General features: G+C 30.2%; 1 protein-coding gene across 4 annotated transcripts in view; it reads right to left on the minus strand.

Annotated features, from left to right (window-relative positions):
- Positions 1–22,898, minus strand: part of LOC107455203 (tight junction protein ZO-1) — a 327,629-nt gene that overhangs the window by 157,518 nt on the left and 147,213 nt on the right. The window contains exon 1 of one of the 4 annotated variants that reach the window (XM_071177722.1): positions 14,158–14,450. The exons of the other annotated variants lie outside the window; for them this stretch is intronic. Within the exon in view, the coding sequence (XP_071033823.1) occupies positions 14,158–14,175 (18 nt within the window). The 5' untranslated portion in view covers positions 14,176–14,450. Of the gene's footprint in view, positions 1–14,157; positions 14,451–22,898 lie in introns of those variants that run through there. 4 annotated transcript variants of the gene reach the window in all.

The following is a 22,898-nucleotide window of genomic DNA, read 5'->3' on the forward strand; positions in this document are numbered from 1 at the left end:
AAATTTTTTGAAAATTGTAATCATGATTACAAGTAATTGATTACTGTAATCGACTATGTAATCATGATTACAGCTGTAATCAAACTTTGTAATCACGATTACAAGTAATTGATTACTGTAATCAATATTGTAATCATGATTACAGCTGTAATCAAAATATTTGAAAATTGTAATCATGATTACAAGTAATTGATTACTGTAATCAAAAAATGTAATCGATTACATTTTTGGCCAACTCTGGTGTTAAGAATGATTATCATTGACGAGCTACTCATTCATTTGGCAGCAGAGAATGATTCTGTAGAAGTTGTTTCACCTTCGCAGAAGTGCTGCAGAGGAGAAGTGGATATTTAGGAGTAGGCGAAAAAAAATAAGGCGTACTCCCTTTTATTTTCTTTCTCTCCTTTCCCCTATCTTACTTTTTTTTTTTTTAAATCTCTCTATCTTTTAAGAAAGAGTCTATTTGTGTTTTTGTTTTATTATAGTGGAAAACAAAATTGGAGCGTTAAATGATTTTTCATAAGTATTTTTTTTTTCAACTTTGCCAAGAATTAATCTACATAATTCGATTTTTCTTATATAATTTGTAATAGCACAATTATTTTTAATTTCATAAATCTTTCTGCAAAAAAATTTTTTAAATTTTTTTAAATTTATTTATTTTTATTTTTTTGCTATTTTTTGCTTATTTCAAAAATTGTTTTATTTTTTAATTACTATTCGTTTAGTCTTAGCTTTTTACTTTTATGTTCTGGTAAATCACACTTTATTATTGTTACTTTTCTATTCCAGAGTAATGACAAAATTATAAAAAACTTTCATATCATCCGAAAGAGGATATTTTGCTCTGCGGAAACTATATTTTGCTTTTTGTTCGAATTAATTTATATTAATTTTCCGATTATTAAAATGGAATGCAAATTTAAGAAAAAAGAGCCTTTCCGAAACCTTCCTCGATTTCGATTTAATAAAGGTTTAGAGTACTCTAGCTAGTAAGTGATTGAAATATTTTACTTTCACAGACATAAACGCGAGTTCTTAAAAATGTTAGAAAAATTATGAACGACTAAATTTAAATATTATAATTAAATATTACGTTTACTAAAAAAGTGCTTAAAATTTGTTTCAAAAATCATATCATTAAATGCACATAAATACAGCTGAAATGAAACTTATTGATCTTCTTTTTACAGTAAATTTTAAAAAAAAGCAAGTAGCAAAACGTTTTCCAATTTTCAGAAAGAAAAAAAAGGCTTGCTTCTCCGATGACAGAAAAATTATTTACGATGTTTTGATTCAACGAATTGTAAATTATGTGGTACAGTAAATAACAAATTTTACCCCCAACACGAAAAAATTGGTTAAAAAACAAGAAGAATAAGAAATAAAAACCTTAATGTAATAAAATAAATCAAGCATCTTAACTTTAAAATATCAATTTTCATAATTGCGAAAATGTATATTTTTTTAACCAACAAAACAAGATTTGTTTTACGTGTATTTATGCAACAACAACAAAAAATGTTTAAATGCAAAACTTTGTTTCAGCGATAAAATTTATATGAAAGTGAACTTCTTTACAAAACTAAAAATAAGAAAAAGTAATTGGGAGGTTTTAGTAAATTACAGCAAAGGCTAATTATTTTAATGAGGTGAGCGTGATTGTAAAGATCAATTTCAAACACAAAAGCAGATAACAGATATAACACAACGTCGAAAGAAAAATTCTCTCGCTACGTTGCCAGATTTATAAGATACTAAAACTAGATAATAATTAGAGTAATTCTTTCAGACGATTTTTTTTAAGTGTAAAAAAAAAAGCAAGAGAAAAATGTTTCATAGTGGAGGATTTATTGAATGCATTATGCAATTTTAATTTCTCGATGGTGCAGATAATTATTTTTCTCTTTTAAGTATACTGATAAAAGTATTGTTAAAAAAGAATTTGCTTTTTAATTTTATCGGTGAAAATAACATTTTAATCATTTTTATTTTTATACCAGGATAGTAAGTTGAGCTTCAAGGGAAATAAATAAAAAAAAATGAATTAGCTACGATGATAGTGTGTTAAAAAAAATATTTGTTAGTTTTAAAGAGAGAAATAAGTTTCCTAATTAGAAAATTAGGCTGCAAACGATAAAAACTAATCCTCGTAAAAATCTTCAATAATTCTATATTCCTCGATAAAAATCTTTGAAAATTCTGCATTTACGATTTAAACAAATAAAAACGGTCAGTTGAGGTTTAAAGTTCGCGAATTAGAAAACTTCATTTTCTATAAGTAATAATCATTAACATTAATTTTATGTTCTGCAAGTTTTATAGACAATTGCAAACCATAAAGTGTCTTTTTCGTCGTATTTATTAAGCAATAAAATTATAATTAGAAAATAATAATGAAATATAGCCATTTAGAAAATCGTGTTCAGAGTATAAGGGGCAAATAATATATAAAATTTTCTAAAAATATGATAAACTTAAATTTTAAGTTATCACAATACCGACAAACTTTTACAGTAAGTTAAGTGTTTTTATTCGTCTTATTTATGAAATTAAAACCGTATATTCGAAAACCACTGTGAAAAATGGGCCATTTATAAAATAGTTTCGAAAAAAAATCAAATTCTTTTAGTCACTTTTTTTTTAAAAAAAAATAAAAAGTAGTCATCAAAATAATAAAGAAAAATGACCAACTTTTTTTTAAAAAAAATTATAATAACAATAACGCTAAAAACACTAAAAATAATGTTAGATTTGAGAAATTTTTATAGCTGTTTTGTAATCAACAACTTAAGCTATAGCTGTTGTACTCGTAATTGCAAATAAATGCGCAATACATGTATGACTACACATGAAAAAGTTTGAACTCAATTTACAAAATTTGCAATGTCTTCCTATTCATTCGATAGTATGTTAGAAGCTAAGAACGATATTATCAGGAGCACGCTTTTCTTTCTTTCTTTTTTTTATCAGGAGCATGCTCAATACTGGAATAGTTGCGTATTATAATATATACGGTCCCATATTTGGATGAGCGATTTGATCAGGCCAACGAAAAGCAATTTCTACAAAAAAAATCTATATCTGTCAAAATACTGCTTCCTAACAAAAATTCGGCAACAACTCAGAATATCATGGAAGAATTTAAATTTTTATTATTCCAGTCGTTTGCTTCTTATGACATTACGTATTTTTTTATTCGTTTTTTTAAACTTAGTTTCAAATTCTGCGGCGAAGGGGACTATACTCTACTAAATTTCAATTAAAAGAAAAACAGTATTTGGAGCTTGGATATATATATATTTGGCCAAGTCAGAACATAAAATACTTACACTAGTGTCAGTTAATTCTGTTATTCGAGTGCATCACGCTGTTTCTGCAAGTAGAGGGTTATTTTGAAAACATTGTATTGTAGTTTCTTCTCAGTTAACAGCGCCATTTGTCGTCGAACTAATTTTAAAATTTTAAGATGGTAAACTTAGTCAACACATTTTATCTACTTCTCCCCCTTCCCCACCAAATGATTTTTCTGATAATCAGTCATTATTGAAACAGCCGGCAAACACTTTGACAATTCTCTAAATTTAATACAGATTTTCACTCGAATATTCGAGCATTAAGAGCCAACCTAGGGAAAAACTTTTCATATTAAATTTGGCTTCACCTTCATCGGTATTTTATTTATTTATTTATTTATTTACTTTTAATGTGAGTTTAGATAAACCTAGGGTAAACCATTAAGTTTTAAAACGTTAAAAAAATATCAAAATGTAAACAAATTATTGCAGAGCTTCTTTCCCACTGCGTTATCATAAATAATCCTGCACTTATTTGTTTGCAGTTTGATAATTTGAAGAAAAAAAATGCCAACATTTGCAATGTGATGGTTTTTACCTGAGGTTACTTTTTCTATATACTTCAGATATTAAATCACTTATACAGCTGAAAGGAAACGTTTCATCGAGGGTTTCTCCCGCACTATGGCGTTCATTGAAATGAAGTTAAAAATGGAACGTTTTGTGTCAAATGAAAATGCCTTTTGAGAATAGTATCACCCATGACCACTAACATGTCTCATAGCAATTCACATATTTGATACATTGGGATATCTATTCCAAGTTATAAATAAAAATATAAAACAAGTTAAATCAAACCAAGATTTACGCTTCATAAAATTATAAAAGTTGCAACAGACACCAAATAAGATATACTCGTTGGTTTTCGTAAACGCGCCTCCTTCAACAATACCAGAGTATACAAATCCCACAAACCCTAATTACTCAAAACATTACAAAAGGTGGGTTGGCAACACCAACACAACAAATCCCAGAAGGCTGGCTGTGTTGAGAGAGTTTCGTCCAGTATATCGAGTTATCCCACCATACTGGATGCAGCCTTTTCGGCAAGAGGTGATAAACTCAATTTACTTCTGGAATCTAACCAGAAGGCGAGTTAGTTTCATTCCCTGTCGTCCCCCCTCAACCCAGAGGCGTTTTCCTTTCCCAAAGAGGGGGTATAAAACAAAGGTGAATGCCATTTGCCTGCACATCCTGCAAAAGATTTGATAAATAGCCAAATCGTGCAAATGGACGGATGATGCTCTTCCAGGTGCAGCAAATGTCTGATTGAAGTACAGTGTGGAGTCTTTGATATACAGTCATTAGCATACCCTGCATTACCATAAGTATATCATCGGTAAACTTTTCCCATGGCTCAAAATGGGAGTTTATGAAAATGGACACAGCTCAAAATGTGACTAACTAATGTAAGTTCTAATGTGATGTCATTCATTTTGCCTAAATCTGCCAGTACATTTTTTACTCATTTTTAAAACGACGTTAAGAGTCAACAGTTGTTTTTACAAGGTTGTCACAGTGTCGTAGTGGTAATAAATTTACACTGTATTATCAATATCATCAGTTATTTTTAGTCGTGAAAAATTTTTAAATTTTTGAAAAAGTAACCGCGTTTTAAAAAGTGGCCACTGCTTAAACTGCTACAGCTGGTCACCGGCCAACAGTATAATGTTTTTTTTTTCCCTTTTTTTTGCAAAAAATATCTATAACAAGAATTAAATTATTCTATAAAATTCACGCATTATAAGCTAAATATCATTTCATGAACATTTAAAACAAATTAAATACTACAATACGAAGTACATAATCAGACGGCTAAAAAAATCTTTAAATTTCTCAAAGACATTAAATAATCGGGAAATGAGGGAATTTTTCTTATAGAATATCTCACAAATCAGACTTTTAAAAAACTATTAATGAAATTTATACGTTCAACTTATGACATTTCAGTGAAATTCATTCGTAAAGAGTCCGATTTTCATTGAAATGAATGTTTCGCACACAGCTCGCTAAATCCAATTCAAACTTTTAAACAAACACAAATATATCATTAAAGAGGTAATCGGAACGGATTTCGAAGCTTTTTTCCCTCGAAGCATAGAATAAGTGATATTTTTAACATTATGTTACACATCCTATAAGTGTAGTAATTTTCATTAGAAGCAATTTCAGGAAGATGTTCACAATGGAACTATCATTTCTAAAGTACAAATAACATTTCGAGTTCAGTGAACGTTCGTTACTTTTCAATTAAAGTGATTTACAGTAAACAATTAAAATGATGTATAAGGTTCAATAAACATCTAATAGAACAATAGGAATAACGTGATGAAGTCTGGTGACGATTTCTATTTGAAAACCAGTGATTTCATTCAACTTAGAAAACTACGCATCTGAGGATACAAAACTTCTGAATTTTCGGGTGCTTTTTTCTCGATTTAAAACAATATAAATCTCTCAGCTAAAGATATAGTATAGAAAAAGTGAACATATTATGATTCAGAAAAAAATGTAATTAGTAATTGAGTCAGTAATTATTTAAAACAGAATTAAAACCAAAATTGTCGTTAAAAGATCAAAATCAAGTTGTTGTTTTTAAGAGATGATATGACTTAGTATATTAGTTACGATATGTACCAACTCATAATAATGATTAGATCTTTCAAAATAATGCTTTACGAAAGTAGGATAAAACAAGCATCATTGAACAATGAATAGTATGTATGGTATTAGTATGTTAAAAGAATTTAAAAATAAGATATCAGCTGTAGTAAAACTTTAAAATAACAAATAAAATCATAATGATAAAATATGAAATGATCGTGTTCCCATACAAAAAATATATATTATCGACTAATAAACTTTAATCCTGTCTTCTGTGGGCTTTTCAATAATCAAAATATCCTTACTGTTTATTTCGATGGAATTAAGCATTCGACTGTTAAACGATGATTACAGCAAATTTTGAAAAGTGTACAGCTATGGTTATCATATTCGGGAACATTTTACTAGTTACGAAGGTACTGCGAATAGGGTAGTATAAATGCCACGAAAATATCTCGAATTCGCAAACACTAGCAGAAGTCCATAGTTTATTACACAAATGTTTAAATACCTAGGGTTTGTTATCACAGTTTTAAAAAAAGAAATTAAAAAAAATTTTAAAAAAGATCAATTTTCATAAGACAAATTTGAATAATGATATTAAGTCTAAGTGCTATGTCTACTTTCTTAAATATAGGCGTCCATTTTCTAAACTAGCATTTTGAGCTGTGTCTAGAATAAAAAGCTCACCAACGAGGTACTCCAATGAGCACCCAAGAATGATATTTTACAGACAAACTAAAACAGGTCCAATTTCCTAAACAACTGAAACGAACCAAACTAAAACAGATCCAATTTCTTAAACAACTGTGAAGAACCAAACTAAAACAGATCCAATTTCCTAAACAGCTGTAACGAACCAAACTAAAACAGATCCAATTTCCTAAACAACTGTAACGAATCAAACTAAAACAAACAGATCCAATTTCTTAAGCAACTGTAACGAACCAAAATAAAACAAACAGATCAAATTTCTTAAATAACTGTGACGGACCAAAGTAAAACAGATTCAATTTCCTAAGCAACTGTAACGAACCAAACTAAAACAGATCTAATTTCTTAAACAACTGTGACGAACCAAACTAAAACAGATCCAATTTCTTAAGCAAATGTGACGTACCAAACTAAAACAAACAGATCCAATTTCTTAAGCAACTGTAACGAACAAAAATAAAACAAACAGATCCAATTTCTTAAACAACTGTGACGGATCAAACTAAAACAGATCCAATTTCTTAAACTGTGACAAATCAAACCAAAACAGATCCAATTTCTTAAACAACTGTGACGAACCAAACCAAAACAGATCCAATTTTTTAAAAAACTGTGATGAACCAAACCAAAACAGATCCAATTTCCTAAGCAACTGTGACGAATCAAACTAAAACAGTTCCAATTTTCCAAGTAACTGTAACGAACCAAACTAAAACAGATCCAATTTCTTAAACAACTGAAACGAACCAAACTAAAACAGATCCAATTTCTTAAACAACTGTGACGGACCAAACTAAAACAGGTCCAATTTCTTAAACAACTGTGACGAACCAAACTAAAACAGATCCAATTTCTTAAACAACTGTGACGGACCAAACTAAAACAAATCCAATTTCCTAAACAACTGTTACGAACCAAACTGAAACAAAGCCAAATCATAAGAACATTCAATTTTATGAAATCCAAAACTAGTAGTTACATAATTATATCCCAAAACGAAAGTTAGGTGTGTGTGAAATATAGTTGAAAAGGAAACGAATAACTCCTCCATCCATCATTCGTTGCTTAATTGAAAATACTCTAGATTCCGGGGCACAGAATGATAATGAAATACCCCTTTACCCTGGCGTGTTTTAGAGAAATAAAGGGCAGCAACAGAAGGGTAAAATGATGGACAGATTAATAAATTGTTGATGGTATGAAATGGGGGGGGGTCAAGGGAGATGCCGGCAACAACAGATGTTCAATGACTGTATAATGTAACGAGCATAGAACAAAAGGGAGAGAGAACTTGTTCGGAAAGATATGAAAGCGTGGGTAGAACAAATTAAATATGTAATGCGTTCTATGAGGGGGGAATGCGACAGGTTGCATTCTATTCCAAGACAAGTCGAAAGGGAGGACAGGAAAAATGCAGGAGTCTTCCTTATGAATAATAACGTTGGATACATTAGACACCAAAATATCGTCTCATAAACGATAATAATATCACATGGATGAATTTTGTCAAGCAAAACAATAGCAATATCCATTTGGGTTGCCACGTTTGTATTAGACATGTGATTAATAAAATACTTGGGAAATTATTTGTTTTGGTAGAGTTTCCAATGCTTTTAAATAAGATGAAACCGCTTATTAGCTCATATAAAGATTTAAACTATAATCTACAAAGATTATAAAAAACCACATATTTAAAAAAAATCAAGTAAAAAATAAGTTTAAGCCATAATTTTACAATAGAGCCATGATCACACGTTATTACTGATAACATATAATCAGGTCTGCCAACTACTATGGATTTAGCGAAATATTTTGTAGAGAGGTTGACAAATAAAAACCAAAGCTTTTAGAGTTTTCGGTAGCTTCACCAACATTTTAAAAATCTCATTGCAAGAGAGCTGGGACAGAGTGGCGTTTTGCATTAACTTGTAAATCATTTACATATAGTGGTGTAAAAAATGAATTTAATTTACAAAAAAAGAATTATACATAAAAACAAACTTATAATATGAGTCGCGATGGCTCAGAGGATAGAGCGTTCACCTTCCAATGAGACGAACCGGGTTCGAATCTCAGTCGATACGAATTCCGCATCCATCTTGCACCGACCACCGTGCTGACGTGAAATATCCTCAGTGATAGAAGGATCATGGATTAGAGTCCCCTTACCGTCAGGCTAACCGTGGGAGGTCCTTGTTGTCTTCCTCTCCATGTAACGCAAATCCGGATTAGTTCCATCAAAAAGTCCTCCACGAAGGCTAATTTCTCCCTATACTTAATCCAGGAGTTCCCTTGTCTTCTGGATTGGGTTCAAAATTACAAGGCTACGGAGTTGAACATTAGTAGTCGTAAACCCAAAAATTGGGTCGGCTGTTCAACGACGGTAAGTTTAAAAAAAAAAAAAAAACTTAGAACATTTGAAAAATTTTCCCCAAAAGAGCTGAAAAGTGGCAGCTATGTAGAATACGCAATACATACTCTAAATTAGCAGATCAAGCGGGACTGAGCTACAAACTAAATCTGCCGGAAAAGTAAGTATATAGAGGGTACGAATTATATAGAAAAGATCGATAGCTGTAACTAGAGCACATCGCATTTACGGAACCAGTATTTACCAGAGAAATCTTAAATTTCGAAACATTTTTATAAACGTGATTTTTTNATGAACCAAACCAAAACAGATCCAATTTCCTAAGCAACTGTGACGAATCAAACTAAAACAGTTCCAATTTTCCAAGTAACTGTAACGAACCAAACTAAAACAGATCCAATTTCTTAAACAACTGAAACGAACCAAACTAAAACAGATCCAATTTCTTAAACAACTGTGACGGACCAAACTAAAACAGGTCCAATTTCTTAAACAACTGTGACGAACCAAACTAAAACAGATCCAATTTCTTAAACAACTGTGACGGACCAAACTAAAACAAATCCAATTTCCTAAACAACTGTTACGAACCAAACTGAAACAAAGCCAAATCATAAGAACATTCAATTTTATGAAATCCAAAACTAGTAGTTACATAATTATATCCCAAAACGAAAGTTAGGTGTGTGTGAAATATAGTTGAAAAGGAAACGAATAACTCCTCCATCCATCATTCGTTGCTTAATTGAAAATACTCTAGATTCCGGGGCACAGAATGATAATGAAATACCCCTTTACCCTGGCGTGTTTTAGAGAAATAAAGGGCAGCAACAGAAGGGTAAAATGATGGACAGATTAATAAATTGTTGATGGTATGAAATGGGGGGGGGTCAAGGGAGATGCCGGCAACAACAGATGTTCAATGACTGTATAATGTAACGAGCATAGAACAAAAGGGAGAGAGAACTTGTTCGGAAAGATATGAAAGCGTGGGTAGAACAAATTAAATATGTAATGCGTTCTATGAGGGGGGAATGCGACAGGTTGCATTCTATTCCAAGACAAGTCGAAAGGGAGGACAGGAAAAATGCAGGAGTCTTCCTTATGAATAATAACGTTGGATACATTAGACACCAAAATATCGTCTCATAAACGATAATAATATCACATGGATGAATTTTGTCAAGCAAAACAATAGCAATATCCATTTGGGTTGCCACGTTTGTATTAGACATGTGATTAATAAAATACTTGGGAAATTATTTGTTTTGGTAGAGTTTCCACTGCTTTTAAATAAGATGAACCGCTTATTAGCTCATATAAAGATTTAAACTATAATCTAAAAAGATTATAAAAAATCACATATTTAAAAAAAATCAAGTAAAAAATAAGTTTAAGCCATAATTTTGCAATAGAGCCATGATCACACGTTATTACTGATAACATGTAATCAGGTCTGCCAACTACTATGGATTTAGCAAAATATTTTGTAGAGAGGTTGACAATTAAAAACCAAAGCTTTTAGAGTTTTCGGTAGCTTCACTAACATTTTAAAAATCTCATTACAAGAGAGTTGGGACAGAGTGGTGTTTTATACGAACGTGTGATACATCTACATATAGTGGTGTAGAAAATAAATTTAATTTACAAAACAAAAAATAATAAATTAAACATAAACTTAGCCACCACTAGAAAAAAATTTCCTAAAAAGCGTTGAAAGCCAACATTTTAAAACTCTCACAGCTAGAGAGCTGGGACTGAGTGGCGTTTTACATAAACTTGTAAATCATTTACATATAGTGGTGCAAAAAATGAATTTCATTTGCAAAACAAAGAATTATACATAAAAACAAACTTATAATATGAGTCGCGATGGCTCAAGGGATAGAGCGTTCGCCTTCTAATGAGGTGGAACCGGGGTTCGATCCTGGCGTTGACTGGTCGATACAAATTCCACATCCGGGTTGCACCCACCACAGTGCTGACGTGAAATATCCTCAGTGATAGACGGATCATGGATTAGAGTCCCCTTACCGTCAGGCTAACCGTGGGAGGTTCTTGTTGTCTTCCTCTCCATGTAACGCAAATCCGGGTTAGTTCCATCAAGAAGTCCTCCACGAAGGCTAATTTCTTCCAATACTCGATCCAGGAGTTCCCTTGTAGTCTGGATCGGGTTCAAAATTACAAGGCTACGGAGTTGAACATTAGTAGTCGTAAATCCGAAAATTGGGTCGACTNAAAAAAAAAAAAAAAAAAAAAAAAAAAAAAAAAAAAAAAAAACTTAGAACATTAGAAAATTTTCCCCCAAAAGAGCTGAAAGGTGGCAGCTATGTTATAATACACAATACATACTCTAAGATAGCAGATCAAGCGGTGCTGAGCTACAAACTAAATCTGTCGAAAAAATAAGTATAAAGTGGGTACGAATTATATAAAAAAGATCGATAGCTGTAATTAGAGCACATCGGATTTACGGAACCAGTATTTACCGGAGAAAGGTAACGACCATGAGGAGAACATAAAAATATACAAATAAAACTTAAATTTAGAAACATTTTTAGAAACGTGTTTTTTTTTTAATAAAAATTTTTAAAAAAAAATGATTTACTTAAATTCAATTAGATTTTGCTGATTTATATCAATTTTTTTTTTTTACATTTTTTAAAAGAATTACGGATCTAAGTCCCCTTTTCACTGACGCTCGCAAACCCTGATGATTGCCTCACAATAATTGCTGTCCCTTGTCAAAAAACAGTTGAAATTACTCAACTAAAAACATAATAAATCAAATTAGCATTCTTGTCAAATTCAAACTGCCCACTTACTTGCTATTCGTAATTATTGGAGCGAATAAAATTCTATGGTAAGGGTTTTTTTGCCGAAACGAAACAAACTCTTATAAATTTAAAAGAATTACTCATATCTAAAACAGTAAACAAAGTGTTTTAAAGCAAAAAATAAAGCTTAAAAATAATTTAGCTCGACTGCGCAGTTCAAGAACTAAAAGACAGCATGACCGTAACGTTAAAAAGCTAAAATAAGCATTTGCATTTATTTGATTTATAACTAAAACGGATTTCAGCTTGCAAAATAGTTTTGTTTAATTTTAAGTTTCGACGAAAGAGTTTCGTAACTAAAAACTTTTTCTTTTTTGAATATTAAGCAGGGGTAATTGTAAGGCCAAGTCAAAATTTTGGAAAATTTCTTGAGTAAAAAAAAATGTTTAAATCGAATAATTAGAAAAAATTTTAAACAAGGTTTTTTCCTTTTTCTCAATATTTCTTAGTTTACTTGAAATATATTTAACATTTTACACATACCTATGAAAGACATGGAGAAGTAATTGAAATTTAACAAATATGTCTTTCTTTCTAGAGTTAATGATTATAATAACTATTAACTGATAAAAAATGAATTTTAATCTTGAATATAAGCTTATAATGTATCTGGCTCTACTTTACAAACAAATAAAATAAACTGTGTTTTGAAGTTCCACCTTCGAAAATTTGATTTCCGGAAACTTTTGTGATCAATGATTTTTTTCAAATGTTTGAACCTTCCATCTCCGGATACTTCCGGATCATGGTTAGCGAAAAATCCGGGAATCCGGATTTTTTCCGGACACAATCAGCCCTGATTAAGACTCATAAGTTGAGAGAGATTTAACTACTCTAAGTCTTAAATGTATGGACTAAAATACATAATTTATGTACATTTGGGGCATCTATCCGCTCTTGGTACCCAACCTCTCATCTACTTATCGTATATAAGGAGCATTCTTCGTAGACTACCACTTTTCCGAGTTGCCAACCACATAAACATAAATACCCATGAGTAATAAATAAGTTTTAAAAGTCGTATCGCATTATCAAAAATGCATCGCAATATTTTCCCAATTAATCTCATTTCTACATTGTTGCAAATATTTTTGTAACACAAATAAAAGTTAGCAACATTCACAAGATTGTCGTGTTCAATAGCTATAATTTTATATAATATTCACGATATTGTCATATTCGACTCACCGATGTGTAATTATCGGTAGCCGGTACCTGGCATAAATCCGAACATGGCGTCAGTCAAATTTATATTTTCATTTAAAGGATAATAATATAGAAAAAGTTCGAGAATTAAAAATCTGTGATCAAAAAAGATATGAACAGTTAATTATTTTTATTAATAGTTGATATTAAAATGTTTTAGCATTAGAATTTAATACATTTAAAAGCTTTAAAATTGAAATGCGTTTTGACGAATTAAAATAAGGATATTAATGTTTAACATTACCAATTACAGTGAAATATAATATTTCTTCAATATTCGATAATTCATAATGTCTGTATATTTGTTCTTAGCACGCTTTACTTTTGCACTTATGAGTTTTGAGTTTAATTAGCTTTCTAGAGGTTCCGTCTGCTTCAATTTTTACAAATTTTGTAAAAAAAAAAAAATTTTAGGACGTGACAACGCACGTTTTACTTTATAACAATGGTTTTCATCAATGAAATTTCGTATTTTCGATACTGTGCTCGAGCCACATTACTCAGGAAAAAGATGATAGTTTATAAAAGAAATAGTTTATGAAATATTTTTGAAAAGGTTAAGGGTTAAAAAGGTTTGAATAGGTTATGAAAGAAATAGTTTATAAATCACCCTTTGAAATTTTGCAAAACGCTGGGGGAAAAAACACGATTACAATCGGCTCACCCGTTATCAAGTTATTAGCGAACATAAATCCAGGCAGACTTCGCTTTTATGAATAGAGAGAAGTAAATACATTTTAAGTCAATCAGAAACTCAGACAAATTAACTAAAATATTTTTAAATAAGAATATAATGTACACAAAGAGAAAACGCAGCTCATAATACAAATATCATACAATAATATATTTTAATTTTTAAAGAGATGAAAGTGAATTAAAAATACCACCATAAAAAATTTTGAAAAAATAATATTTAACGCATTCTTTTATGCCAATTTAAATCTATGACTGTAAATATAAGATTGATTAAGTTAAAAACCATCAACGAATACGAAATAAAAGAATGCATTCAATTAGGGGAAAACAAAATGACAGAGGGAAAAGAAAACTAAAAATCCCTGTCACTTACCACCTGTGGGAGTTTCATGACTAGAGCAGCGCACAGGATCGCCAAAATCTATGGACTCAAGCACAAAAACGAGCCAAATCGACAAACAAGAATGTAAAAAAAAAAACGGGCGATCCACTCTGTTTTTATCAATAAAAAATTTAAAAAGAAACGTTCGGTTTTATTTTTTCTTTTCTTTTTCACTCTTCAAATGTTCGATTGTTCGGAAAGCAACAGAGAAGAACTCTAGAAGATTCCGACAGTTCGAATAGGTGCAACTGACGGAGAGTTGTTGCAAGGAAAAGCCCTTTCTCGCGGGCTTTTTTAGTAGGGGTGGTTGGGGAGGGAATAGTTGCGCGGACGCACGCTCCGAAAAGTGCGCGAGAGATCGATGGAATTGGAGGATCTTTGACTCAGGTGAAGAGCTGACAAAAAATAGACCGCTATTTTATTTAAAAAGAGAGAAGTGAGGTAAACAAATGGCTTTGAAATATCTTGCATAAAAGAGAAATTATTGTTTGCCTGCTAAAAATAGCGTTGTTGTAATATAGTGTCATCAATATTAACAATAGCTCATTCTGTGTTTGTTATAGCTTTAGATGAAAATATAGAATTTTATTTAGCTAGAAAAGGGAGGAGGAAAATATAGCCTCGAATTTTGTTGCATAAAATATAAATTTTTGATTTGTCCTTATTCAGCGGTAAAGGTTATTAATAAAGAAAAATGCAATTCATTCTTCAAAAGTCATAGTTATAAAAGGAAGGGGTTAAATTTTACTTCTTTAGTTCAGCGCTACTCTATTTGGCAAGAGAAGAGAGCAAAATTTATTATTTTATTTCAATAATAATAATATATATTATTAATTATATATTATTGTAGAATAGTTATTATAGAATAAAATACTATATAATAATAATTATTCTAATAGATAGTATTCCAAAAGATATTTTAATTCTTCTAATCTAAACCTTCTTCTAATAATGCATAAAATAATAAATAATTTTTGATTTGACTAAATTCAGTATTATTAATAAAAAAAATAGTTTCCCTTGTGTTATAGGTTTAAATTAACTTTATTTGGCAAGAGAAAGGAAGGTAAAAAATAGCTCCCAATATGGTTTCACAAAATAGATATTTTTCATTTGCCTAAATTCAGTGTTATCAATAAAGAAATACGCAATTCATTTTTCACATGTAAAAGTTATAAATAAAAAAAAAATAGAATCTTACTACTTTATTTGACAACTCGTTTATTTAACTAAGAAAGGGAAAATAAAGCTCGGAATTATATTGCACAAAATAAGAGAACCTCGATGTGCCTAGATTCAATGTTATTCACAAAACAAAGTCATTCTCAGTTCATTCTTCATATGTCACAGTTTAAATTTTTTTAAAAAATAGAATTTTATTATTTTATTAGGTTAAAAAGGGAAGGGGAAAATAGATCCAAATTATGTTGCACAAACAAGAAAAAATTTTTTCGCCTTAATTCAGAATTATTAAAAAAGGAAAATAAAACAAGTATTCATATGTCATAGTTTCAGATTTTAAAAAAAATAGAATATTGAAATATTTTAATAGTTTTAATTATTTCTGGGGATTGCAAAAATTATGTGTAGTAGTTTCAAACAGTTTAACGTTTAGATGATTAACCTTAAAAGAAGTACACTATTCTCTAGTATTTTTAAAAAAATTAAGTAAACTGGAAATTTCACTGAATTAAGTTATGGTTCAATTTGATTTTTGCTCACCGTACGTATTTTGATCTGTGTCAATTAGGAAGTTTTTTTGAACATATGTTGGTTTAATCGTATATTTCATTAAACTAAATGAACGGCGACACAGGTGCTCCTTGACGTAAAAATTTCCATTTTAAACTTTTCATACCAATCATTAGCGGTTTATTCAGCTATGCACCTTCACCTTGTATAGTACAAATTTCACGAGCAGCTTCTACGGCCTTAGAACCTTTATTAAAAGCAACAAAAAAAAGTGGAACTGTCTAAAATTCTTCGTTTTTCTCAATTTGACATTCCTTTTAATTGTCACAAAATTAACATGAATCAAGAAAAAAAAATAAAACGCTTAGATTGTAGTAGAATAAAACCTACTCTTTCAAACGATCTAAAACAGTATTCCAAAAACATGCGGAAAATTAAAATTCAAGAAAAAAGTCAGACTTTTTAGTTGCCAACGCAGTAAAATAAATCATGACGGTTAATCATGGTACATTAAGAAAAAAATAATTATCTACAAAACAGCTAAATACGGTCTTCTCCAGTTACCTAAAAGCAAAACCAAAATTAAAAATGTGCTGTTAAAAGACAGAAGAAAAGAAAGATAAAAAATTTTAAAAAATTATGAAATAGAGGAGTTACTTTTTTTTCTCGCCAACTCCTATAAATCAACTTCCCCGCTGCTGCACTGTTAAGAAGGTGAAACAACTTGTACAGATCCTTTCTACCGCCAAGTGAATAAATCTCACGTCGCCAGGATAATTCGTAGAACAAAATTAACTTTTATCTTTTTTTATTTTCACTAAATATTTCTTAACCAACTAGTAACCATTTTGGGTGCAGTGGCAGCACTTAATCCAAAAAATGTTACAAACCACTAGAAATGTATTGTTTCTAAACGATCACCAATATTTAGCGACCACTATATATGGATGGTGTTTTCAGTAGAAATGTAAACAATAACAATCTCGAGCTGTATGCCTGCTCTAGTTCTGGTTAGAAAGTTTGCAGCTGCTTACTACATGTTATTCTGCGAGGCGATATTTGCAAACGGATAATTTTGTTTTCAATAAAAGAAATAAATTAGATAATTTCTGAGCTCAAATCTCCAGTACTTTATAAGATATTAATGTTATTATGTAATTCTGGTGAGTTAGAAGTGAAATTTTGTTTTAGTTATTTAGAGATATATTGTTTAAAAAGGTGACATGGTTGCTAAATTTTGAATAACTCTCTTTTTTGGCAGTCCATAAGTTTATTATTGATTGTTCTTGTTGCAAGCTGTGCGCCATCTTGGCACCTTTAGCATTGTAAACACAAGTAATAAGTAATCAAATACATTGTTTGCAAGAATCTCAAAACAAAATAATGCCAAATGGCTTTAAAAAGCAACAGAAACAGTAACCTGGAAATTTAGGCGGTACCGAGCTTGCAGCGTTCCCTAGTGTAGAAAACACCATCCATTCTTTGAGTAACAAAGAGATAAATTATATCTTTTCAATGAGAATACATTGTAGGCGATCGCAATTTTTAATGCGTTGCTGGACTGCAAATTGCAAATTAGAACATAAGAAATTACAAATTATCATTTATTTTTCATAATAGTTCTAAATCACCCTTAGAGTGAAAAACATTTAACGAAAATTTTGAAAATTAAGTAGAATTTTCGAAAACAAATTTCAAGTCGAAATAATAAGATTTGGTTAAAATTTTACCCCAATACAATTGGAAACTAAATATGAGGAATTAAATCTTTGTTAATACAATTAAAATATTTTGGGATCTTTCGATTGAATACTTTTTAATTTAGATGTGACAAACAATCTATTTATCGCAAAAAAAAAAAAAAAAAAANATACACGACTTTAAGAAAGAGACAGCAAGCTAGCAAGGGACGAAGATCCCTAAATTCCACACAATATTTTTGAGTTAACCTGAAATTCAATAACGGTCACATTTCGAAATATTCCGAAAGAAAAAAAAAAGTTTTGAAGTGATAAGTTAGTGAAGCGTTTTTCAACCCTCAGGACTTATAGGGCGATCAAAAAGCGAGAGAGAAAAAAAATAGTAAAAAAAAAAGTAGTCTTAAAAATTGTAGAGAAGTGTGAAGAAAACCGCAGTGTAGCCCGAGGACTCCTCATATTTCTTGAGGTGGAAGAAGGTAATAGAAATTGAGAAGGCTAACAGTGATCAAAGACAGTTAGGAGGATTGAATTTTTCAGATATATCCGTTGGCGATGGATATTTTGGCGACATTTTATTAAGTCAAATACGTGATTTAGTTACTTGCACCCGAAAAAGCTCGCATCTACTAAAGTTTAAAATAAAGTATAAAACATTTTTTTTCTGGTTAAAGAAGAAACAGTATAACCAGGGCACGAACATATTTTTAGACATTAAAAATAACAGATTCTTAAAGATTTTCGAAAGATTCTGCTTTAAGATCATTTTGTTTAATAATAAAAAATTCTTAAAAATAGCAAAAATATAGAAATCGTAAAAATTAAATATTTGTAATATACATATGAGAACCAGCGCTCAATAAATTGGACAACATTTTAATCACAATTTTATCATTAAAAAAAAAAGTAATAATGACATTTTATCCTTTTTCCCCCCTGTATACAGACTTTTTATAAGCGATTGTCTTGTAACAATATAACTGGAAAACATAATATAAAATGTAAACTTGTTAATCGAAATTTTTAACCACAATGAATATTTATAAAAAGAAAGGAATGAAATTCGATCGAAATCACCTCTTGTAGTTTTATGACTTATAAATATCTTGTTATTTGAGCCTAATGGATGCTGTTTCATGACCAAAATGCGAAGAAATACTATAAAAATATCCTACATGCTGCAAAAATATTCCAAGATCTAAAATTTATCATTTTTTATGAAATAATGAAAAATAACTAAAAAAAGTAATTAGATTCAATTAATTGATATTTTTCTTTGGAAAAAATATGCTTATTTTCCGCTTTGCAGGAACAGGCAATAAAGTCCCCATGCGCAAAAAAAAAAAATTCCCAAAAATGAATAAAATAACTTAATTTACTTACCTAGGGGCGAAATGGATTTAAAGCCCTGGTCTCAGGAAAATTAAAATAACATCAATAGTCAACTGTTATTCAACATGTTAATTACAAAGAAATGATCAAACGAATTATAAATAATAGTACAATTTTTCGTAGATAATACATATAATACAAGAATTTTATCACTTATTATATTTTTTATTTATAACTGATAATGAAATACACAACCTACCATTAAATATTTGGACAGCCATGTACATCAGAGGAGGTGAAATGATAATGTAAGGCGGTTTCTACTAGTACGGATTAGGAGCCTAAAACATTCACTACTAGCAATGACATCAAAAAGTATGGAATTTATTTTCTACTTGCAAAACTTTTTACGATTAGAAAAATTTTTGTTCAAGCATTTCTGTAGTAGAAATTTCTATCTTCAATAAAGTACAAAGCTTCTGTCTTTTATAAAGTATAAAGCTACATAATTCTGTCTACAATCTGTAGACAAAAACTACAGATTAGAGAAAGATTTTATTCTAGTTATCTATTGTAAATCAAAATAGTTAGCCATCATAAAAAGAAATAAAGTTCGTTGTAATGAAATTTTACTGCACTTTCTCTAGAAGAAAACATTTGCGAGATTCGTATTTTTGACTCAAATTATTCAAGATTCATATTTTTGACTCAAATTATTCAAGATTCATATTTTTGATTCAAATTATTCAAGATTCATATTTTTGACTCAAATTATTCAAGATTCACATTTTTGACTCAAATTATTCAAGATTCATATTTTTGACTCAAATTACAAGGAGTAAACACTTGAAACTCATAAAAACTTGGTTAAAAAAAATTTAACCAGGAAAGCACTCGAACTTCTAACTGTTAAATTTTAATATTTCCGCATAAATCACCATATCCCTAGAACTATTTTAACAACTCAGACAATGTTAGAACAGAATTAAAATCATCCGTGTAAAAATAATTTTTAATTAATTATTTGACTTAATAATTCAAACATTTTTGATTTGTAAAGAAACATTTTCACATTGCAATTTTTGAAATGCATTTTACATTGCAAGATGATTCCTTTCTTATTCAAATCCCTTTTTTTTAAAAAAATCCCAGAACGTGACAAACGTCATTTATTTATAAAGCCCGTTTATAAAACAAAAGATAAAGAACAAAAAAAGATTGTCTATATGTATGACACCATTTATAAAAAAAAATATCTGCTTAACAGAAGCTTAACATTACATGGGTAGTATGGTGGTTAAGACAACGTATGTATCCCATGCGATTAAATGTAGTCTGAACAACGTTCATGTTATGCAGAATATCAAATTATCGAACTTATTTTCTAGGAAGATTACCTCCAATCTGCAAGAAATGCTCTCCGAAGTTCCAGTACACATGTAGAATGTGGTTGACGGGCTGCAACTAGTCGGCCAAGAAGGCCCCACGCGTGCTCTATCAGATTCAAATCCGGTGAGAATGGTGGCCATTCCATACGGGTGATATCCTTAGATTGAAGCCATTTGTTTGCGAAGTATGTTAGATGTGGACGGGCGTAGTCATCCATAAACAAAATTTGCGTCCAAAGTTTCCCTTATTAAATAACTTATGTAGGTGAAACAGCACAAGACATGAAAAATTTCTTCCGCGCAATAACATCCTCTCTTTAACAGAACAAGGATTAACAACAGAATCCTTTGGATATAGCAATATAGTATCAGAAAACCAACATCTTCAGAACGATTCCGATTCTATGTTAATTTCAGATTTATAAGTTCGTGAGCAAATTTTTCAGAAATCAATAAAAACAGAGCATTATTTTTACAAATTCACCAAATTGTGTGTAGATCTTCAGGATGTAACAAAATCAGAGCCTTCCGAAAAATGCACGGAAGGAATAAACAGCGTTCACCTCATCTAATAATCATAGAATTCTTTCCCTAAAAACAATAAAATTCCTATCTCAAACTGTCAGGCGCATAAAGTCAACTCATAAAAACTTTCTACCAGCTATCTGTCACACCGTTTAGAACATCAAAACATAAAAATATTGGACAAAAACCAAAACTGAAAAAAAAAATGGATGTGATACACGACTTTAAGTTAGATCCGATCCAAAAAGATATTCGTGCATTTATTTCAAAAAGAATTCTCTAAATCCAGAGAGAGGACATCAGAGTTTTGCAAGGATAAAGTTTATCATCCTAGAATGTTGCTGCATTCCTTACCCAACCATACTTTTGCGTATGTTCACCAATTTAAAAAAAAAACTTCTTTTTTTTTTTTTTGATCGATGGTACAGAGTTTCTTTTAACCTAAAAAGAAAGATTTTATGCTGTTTCTTATTCCAAAAACCACATGCGATCCTTTTTAAGTGGTTCTCGGAAATTATGTAAAGAATCGGAAACGTCCACAAAATAAAGTAGAATTTTCTAAAATTAAATGGGAAAATCTATGAATGAATTTTATGAATGACATGTAGGGAAGGACACTTATTTTTAGAACTTTATTCATTCGGAAACAACTTTTATTTTAAATAAGATCATTCTGGAATTTTTTTTTTAATGTGTTACCCCTATAATTACATATCTTATATAATTTAGTGGTTACAACGCGCACAACGAGCTCCTACACTCAACTGCTAATAGCAACACAGGAGAGACCAGACACACAACTGTGAACTTAATACAGCTCTCATCACAAGCGCTCAAAATCCGGTGAATTAATACAGCTCTCCCGGTCTTTCGTAAATACGCCAACTAGTGGTATCTGTTCATTGAATTCTATACCTGAGAAAATTCTGGTGGGAGAGTATTGTAGAGTAACAACCACTACGATTATAAAACATCAATTCACTAGTATATAAAACATGCTAACTCGAATCAATCTTGAAGTACCTTTTGATTGATGAAGGTTGGCATTGTCGAATGCTCTTTCCCCACAATTTTAACAAATTGTATATAAATTCGGACAAAGATTGTTAAAAACTTAAGTTATTGTTTTAGACACAATATTTAAATAAACTAGAAAAAAGGAAACCACGGATTTAATTTATAATAAAATTACTCTAATGATTCTACTTCTCTCTCCCCTCTAATGTAAAGCGTCAATAAACTCAAATCCATCAACAACAAAAAAATTGGTACTAAAAAATACTTCTTTGTACAGAAATTTTAAATTCAACTTATTGCCGCTCTTATTGGTTAGGTTATTATAGGTGAACCTATCAAACGATGAAGATTGAATTAAAGTACGTAAAAATCCTATCATTAGGTTAAAAGTTATCCTGGAAATAACCTATATCTTGTTTTGCGAATTGTGCTTCTATAGAAATACAATAATTCTTATATACAGTGTTATATTAAACAGTCGCGCTTGTTAAGTGTCGCGACATTCAAAAATAAAATTGTAGAATAAATGAAAACTATATACTATTTACAAAGAAACTAATAAGATGTTATTTAAGAGATACAGGCATTAAAAACCAAGCATACTTCGATTATTAATTATTAGTATTAAATGTTCTGTATTATGTATTAATGTATTAAATGTTTTAACATAAGTATAAAATAGTGAAATTTAATTCAATATTTTATACTTATGTTAACGTTAAAAAAAAAGCATCTCAAAATAAGTGTCGCACGTTGTCCTAACTAAAACAACGTTTTTTTTTTCCCCATGTTATCTTCACCTTAATTTTTCTATCTATTCGATCTCATGCAGATTAAAAAGCAGGGCTCGAAAAAACTCAGAAATTTTACCCGTCCCTGAAGACGGCTTGACCAACAATGTACCCGTCCTCCTTTGAAACTAACCCGTCGCTTCTAAAAAAACAAAAATATTATTTTTTCTTATTTATTACAAAAATTTATGTAAATTACACAATGAATTAGTAGCTACTAGGATTACATTATACAGTAATAAAAGAAATACTAGGTTACTAATAGTAAAACCTAATGGACCTTAATATTG

This window comes from Parasteatoda tepidariorum, chromosome 1 (assembly GCF_043381705.1).
Source record: "Parasteatoda tepidariorum isolate YZ-2023 chromosome 1, CAS_Ptep_4.0, whole genome shotgun sequence".
NCBI classification, from domain to species: domain Eukaryota; kingdom Metazoa; phylum Arthropoda; class Arachnida; order Araneae; family Theridiidae; genus Parasteatoda; species Parasteatoda tepidariorum.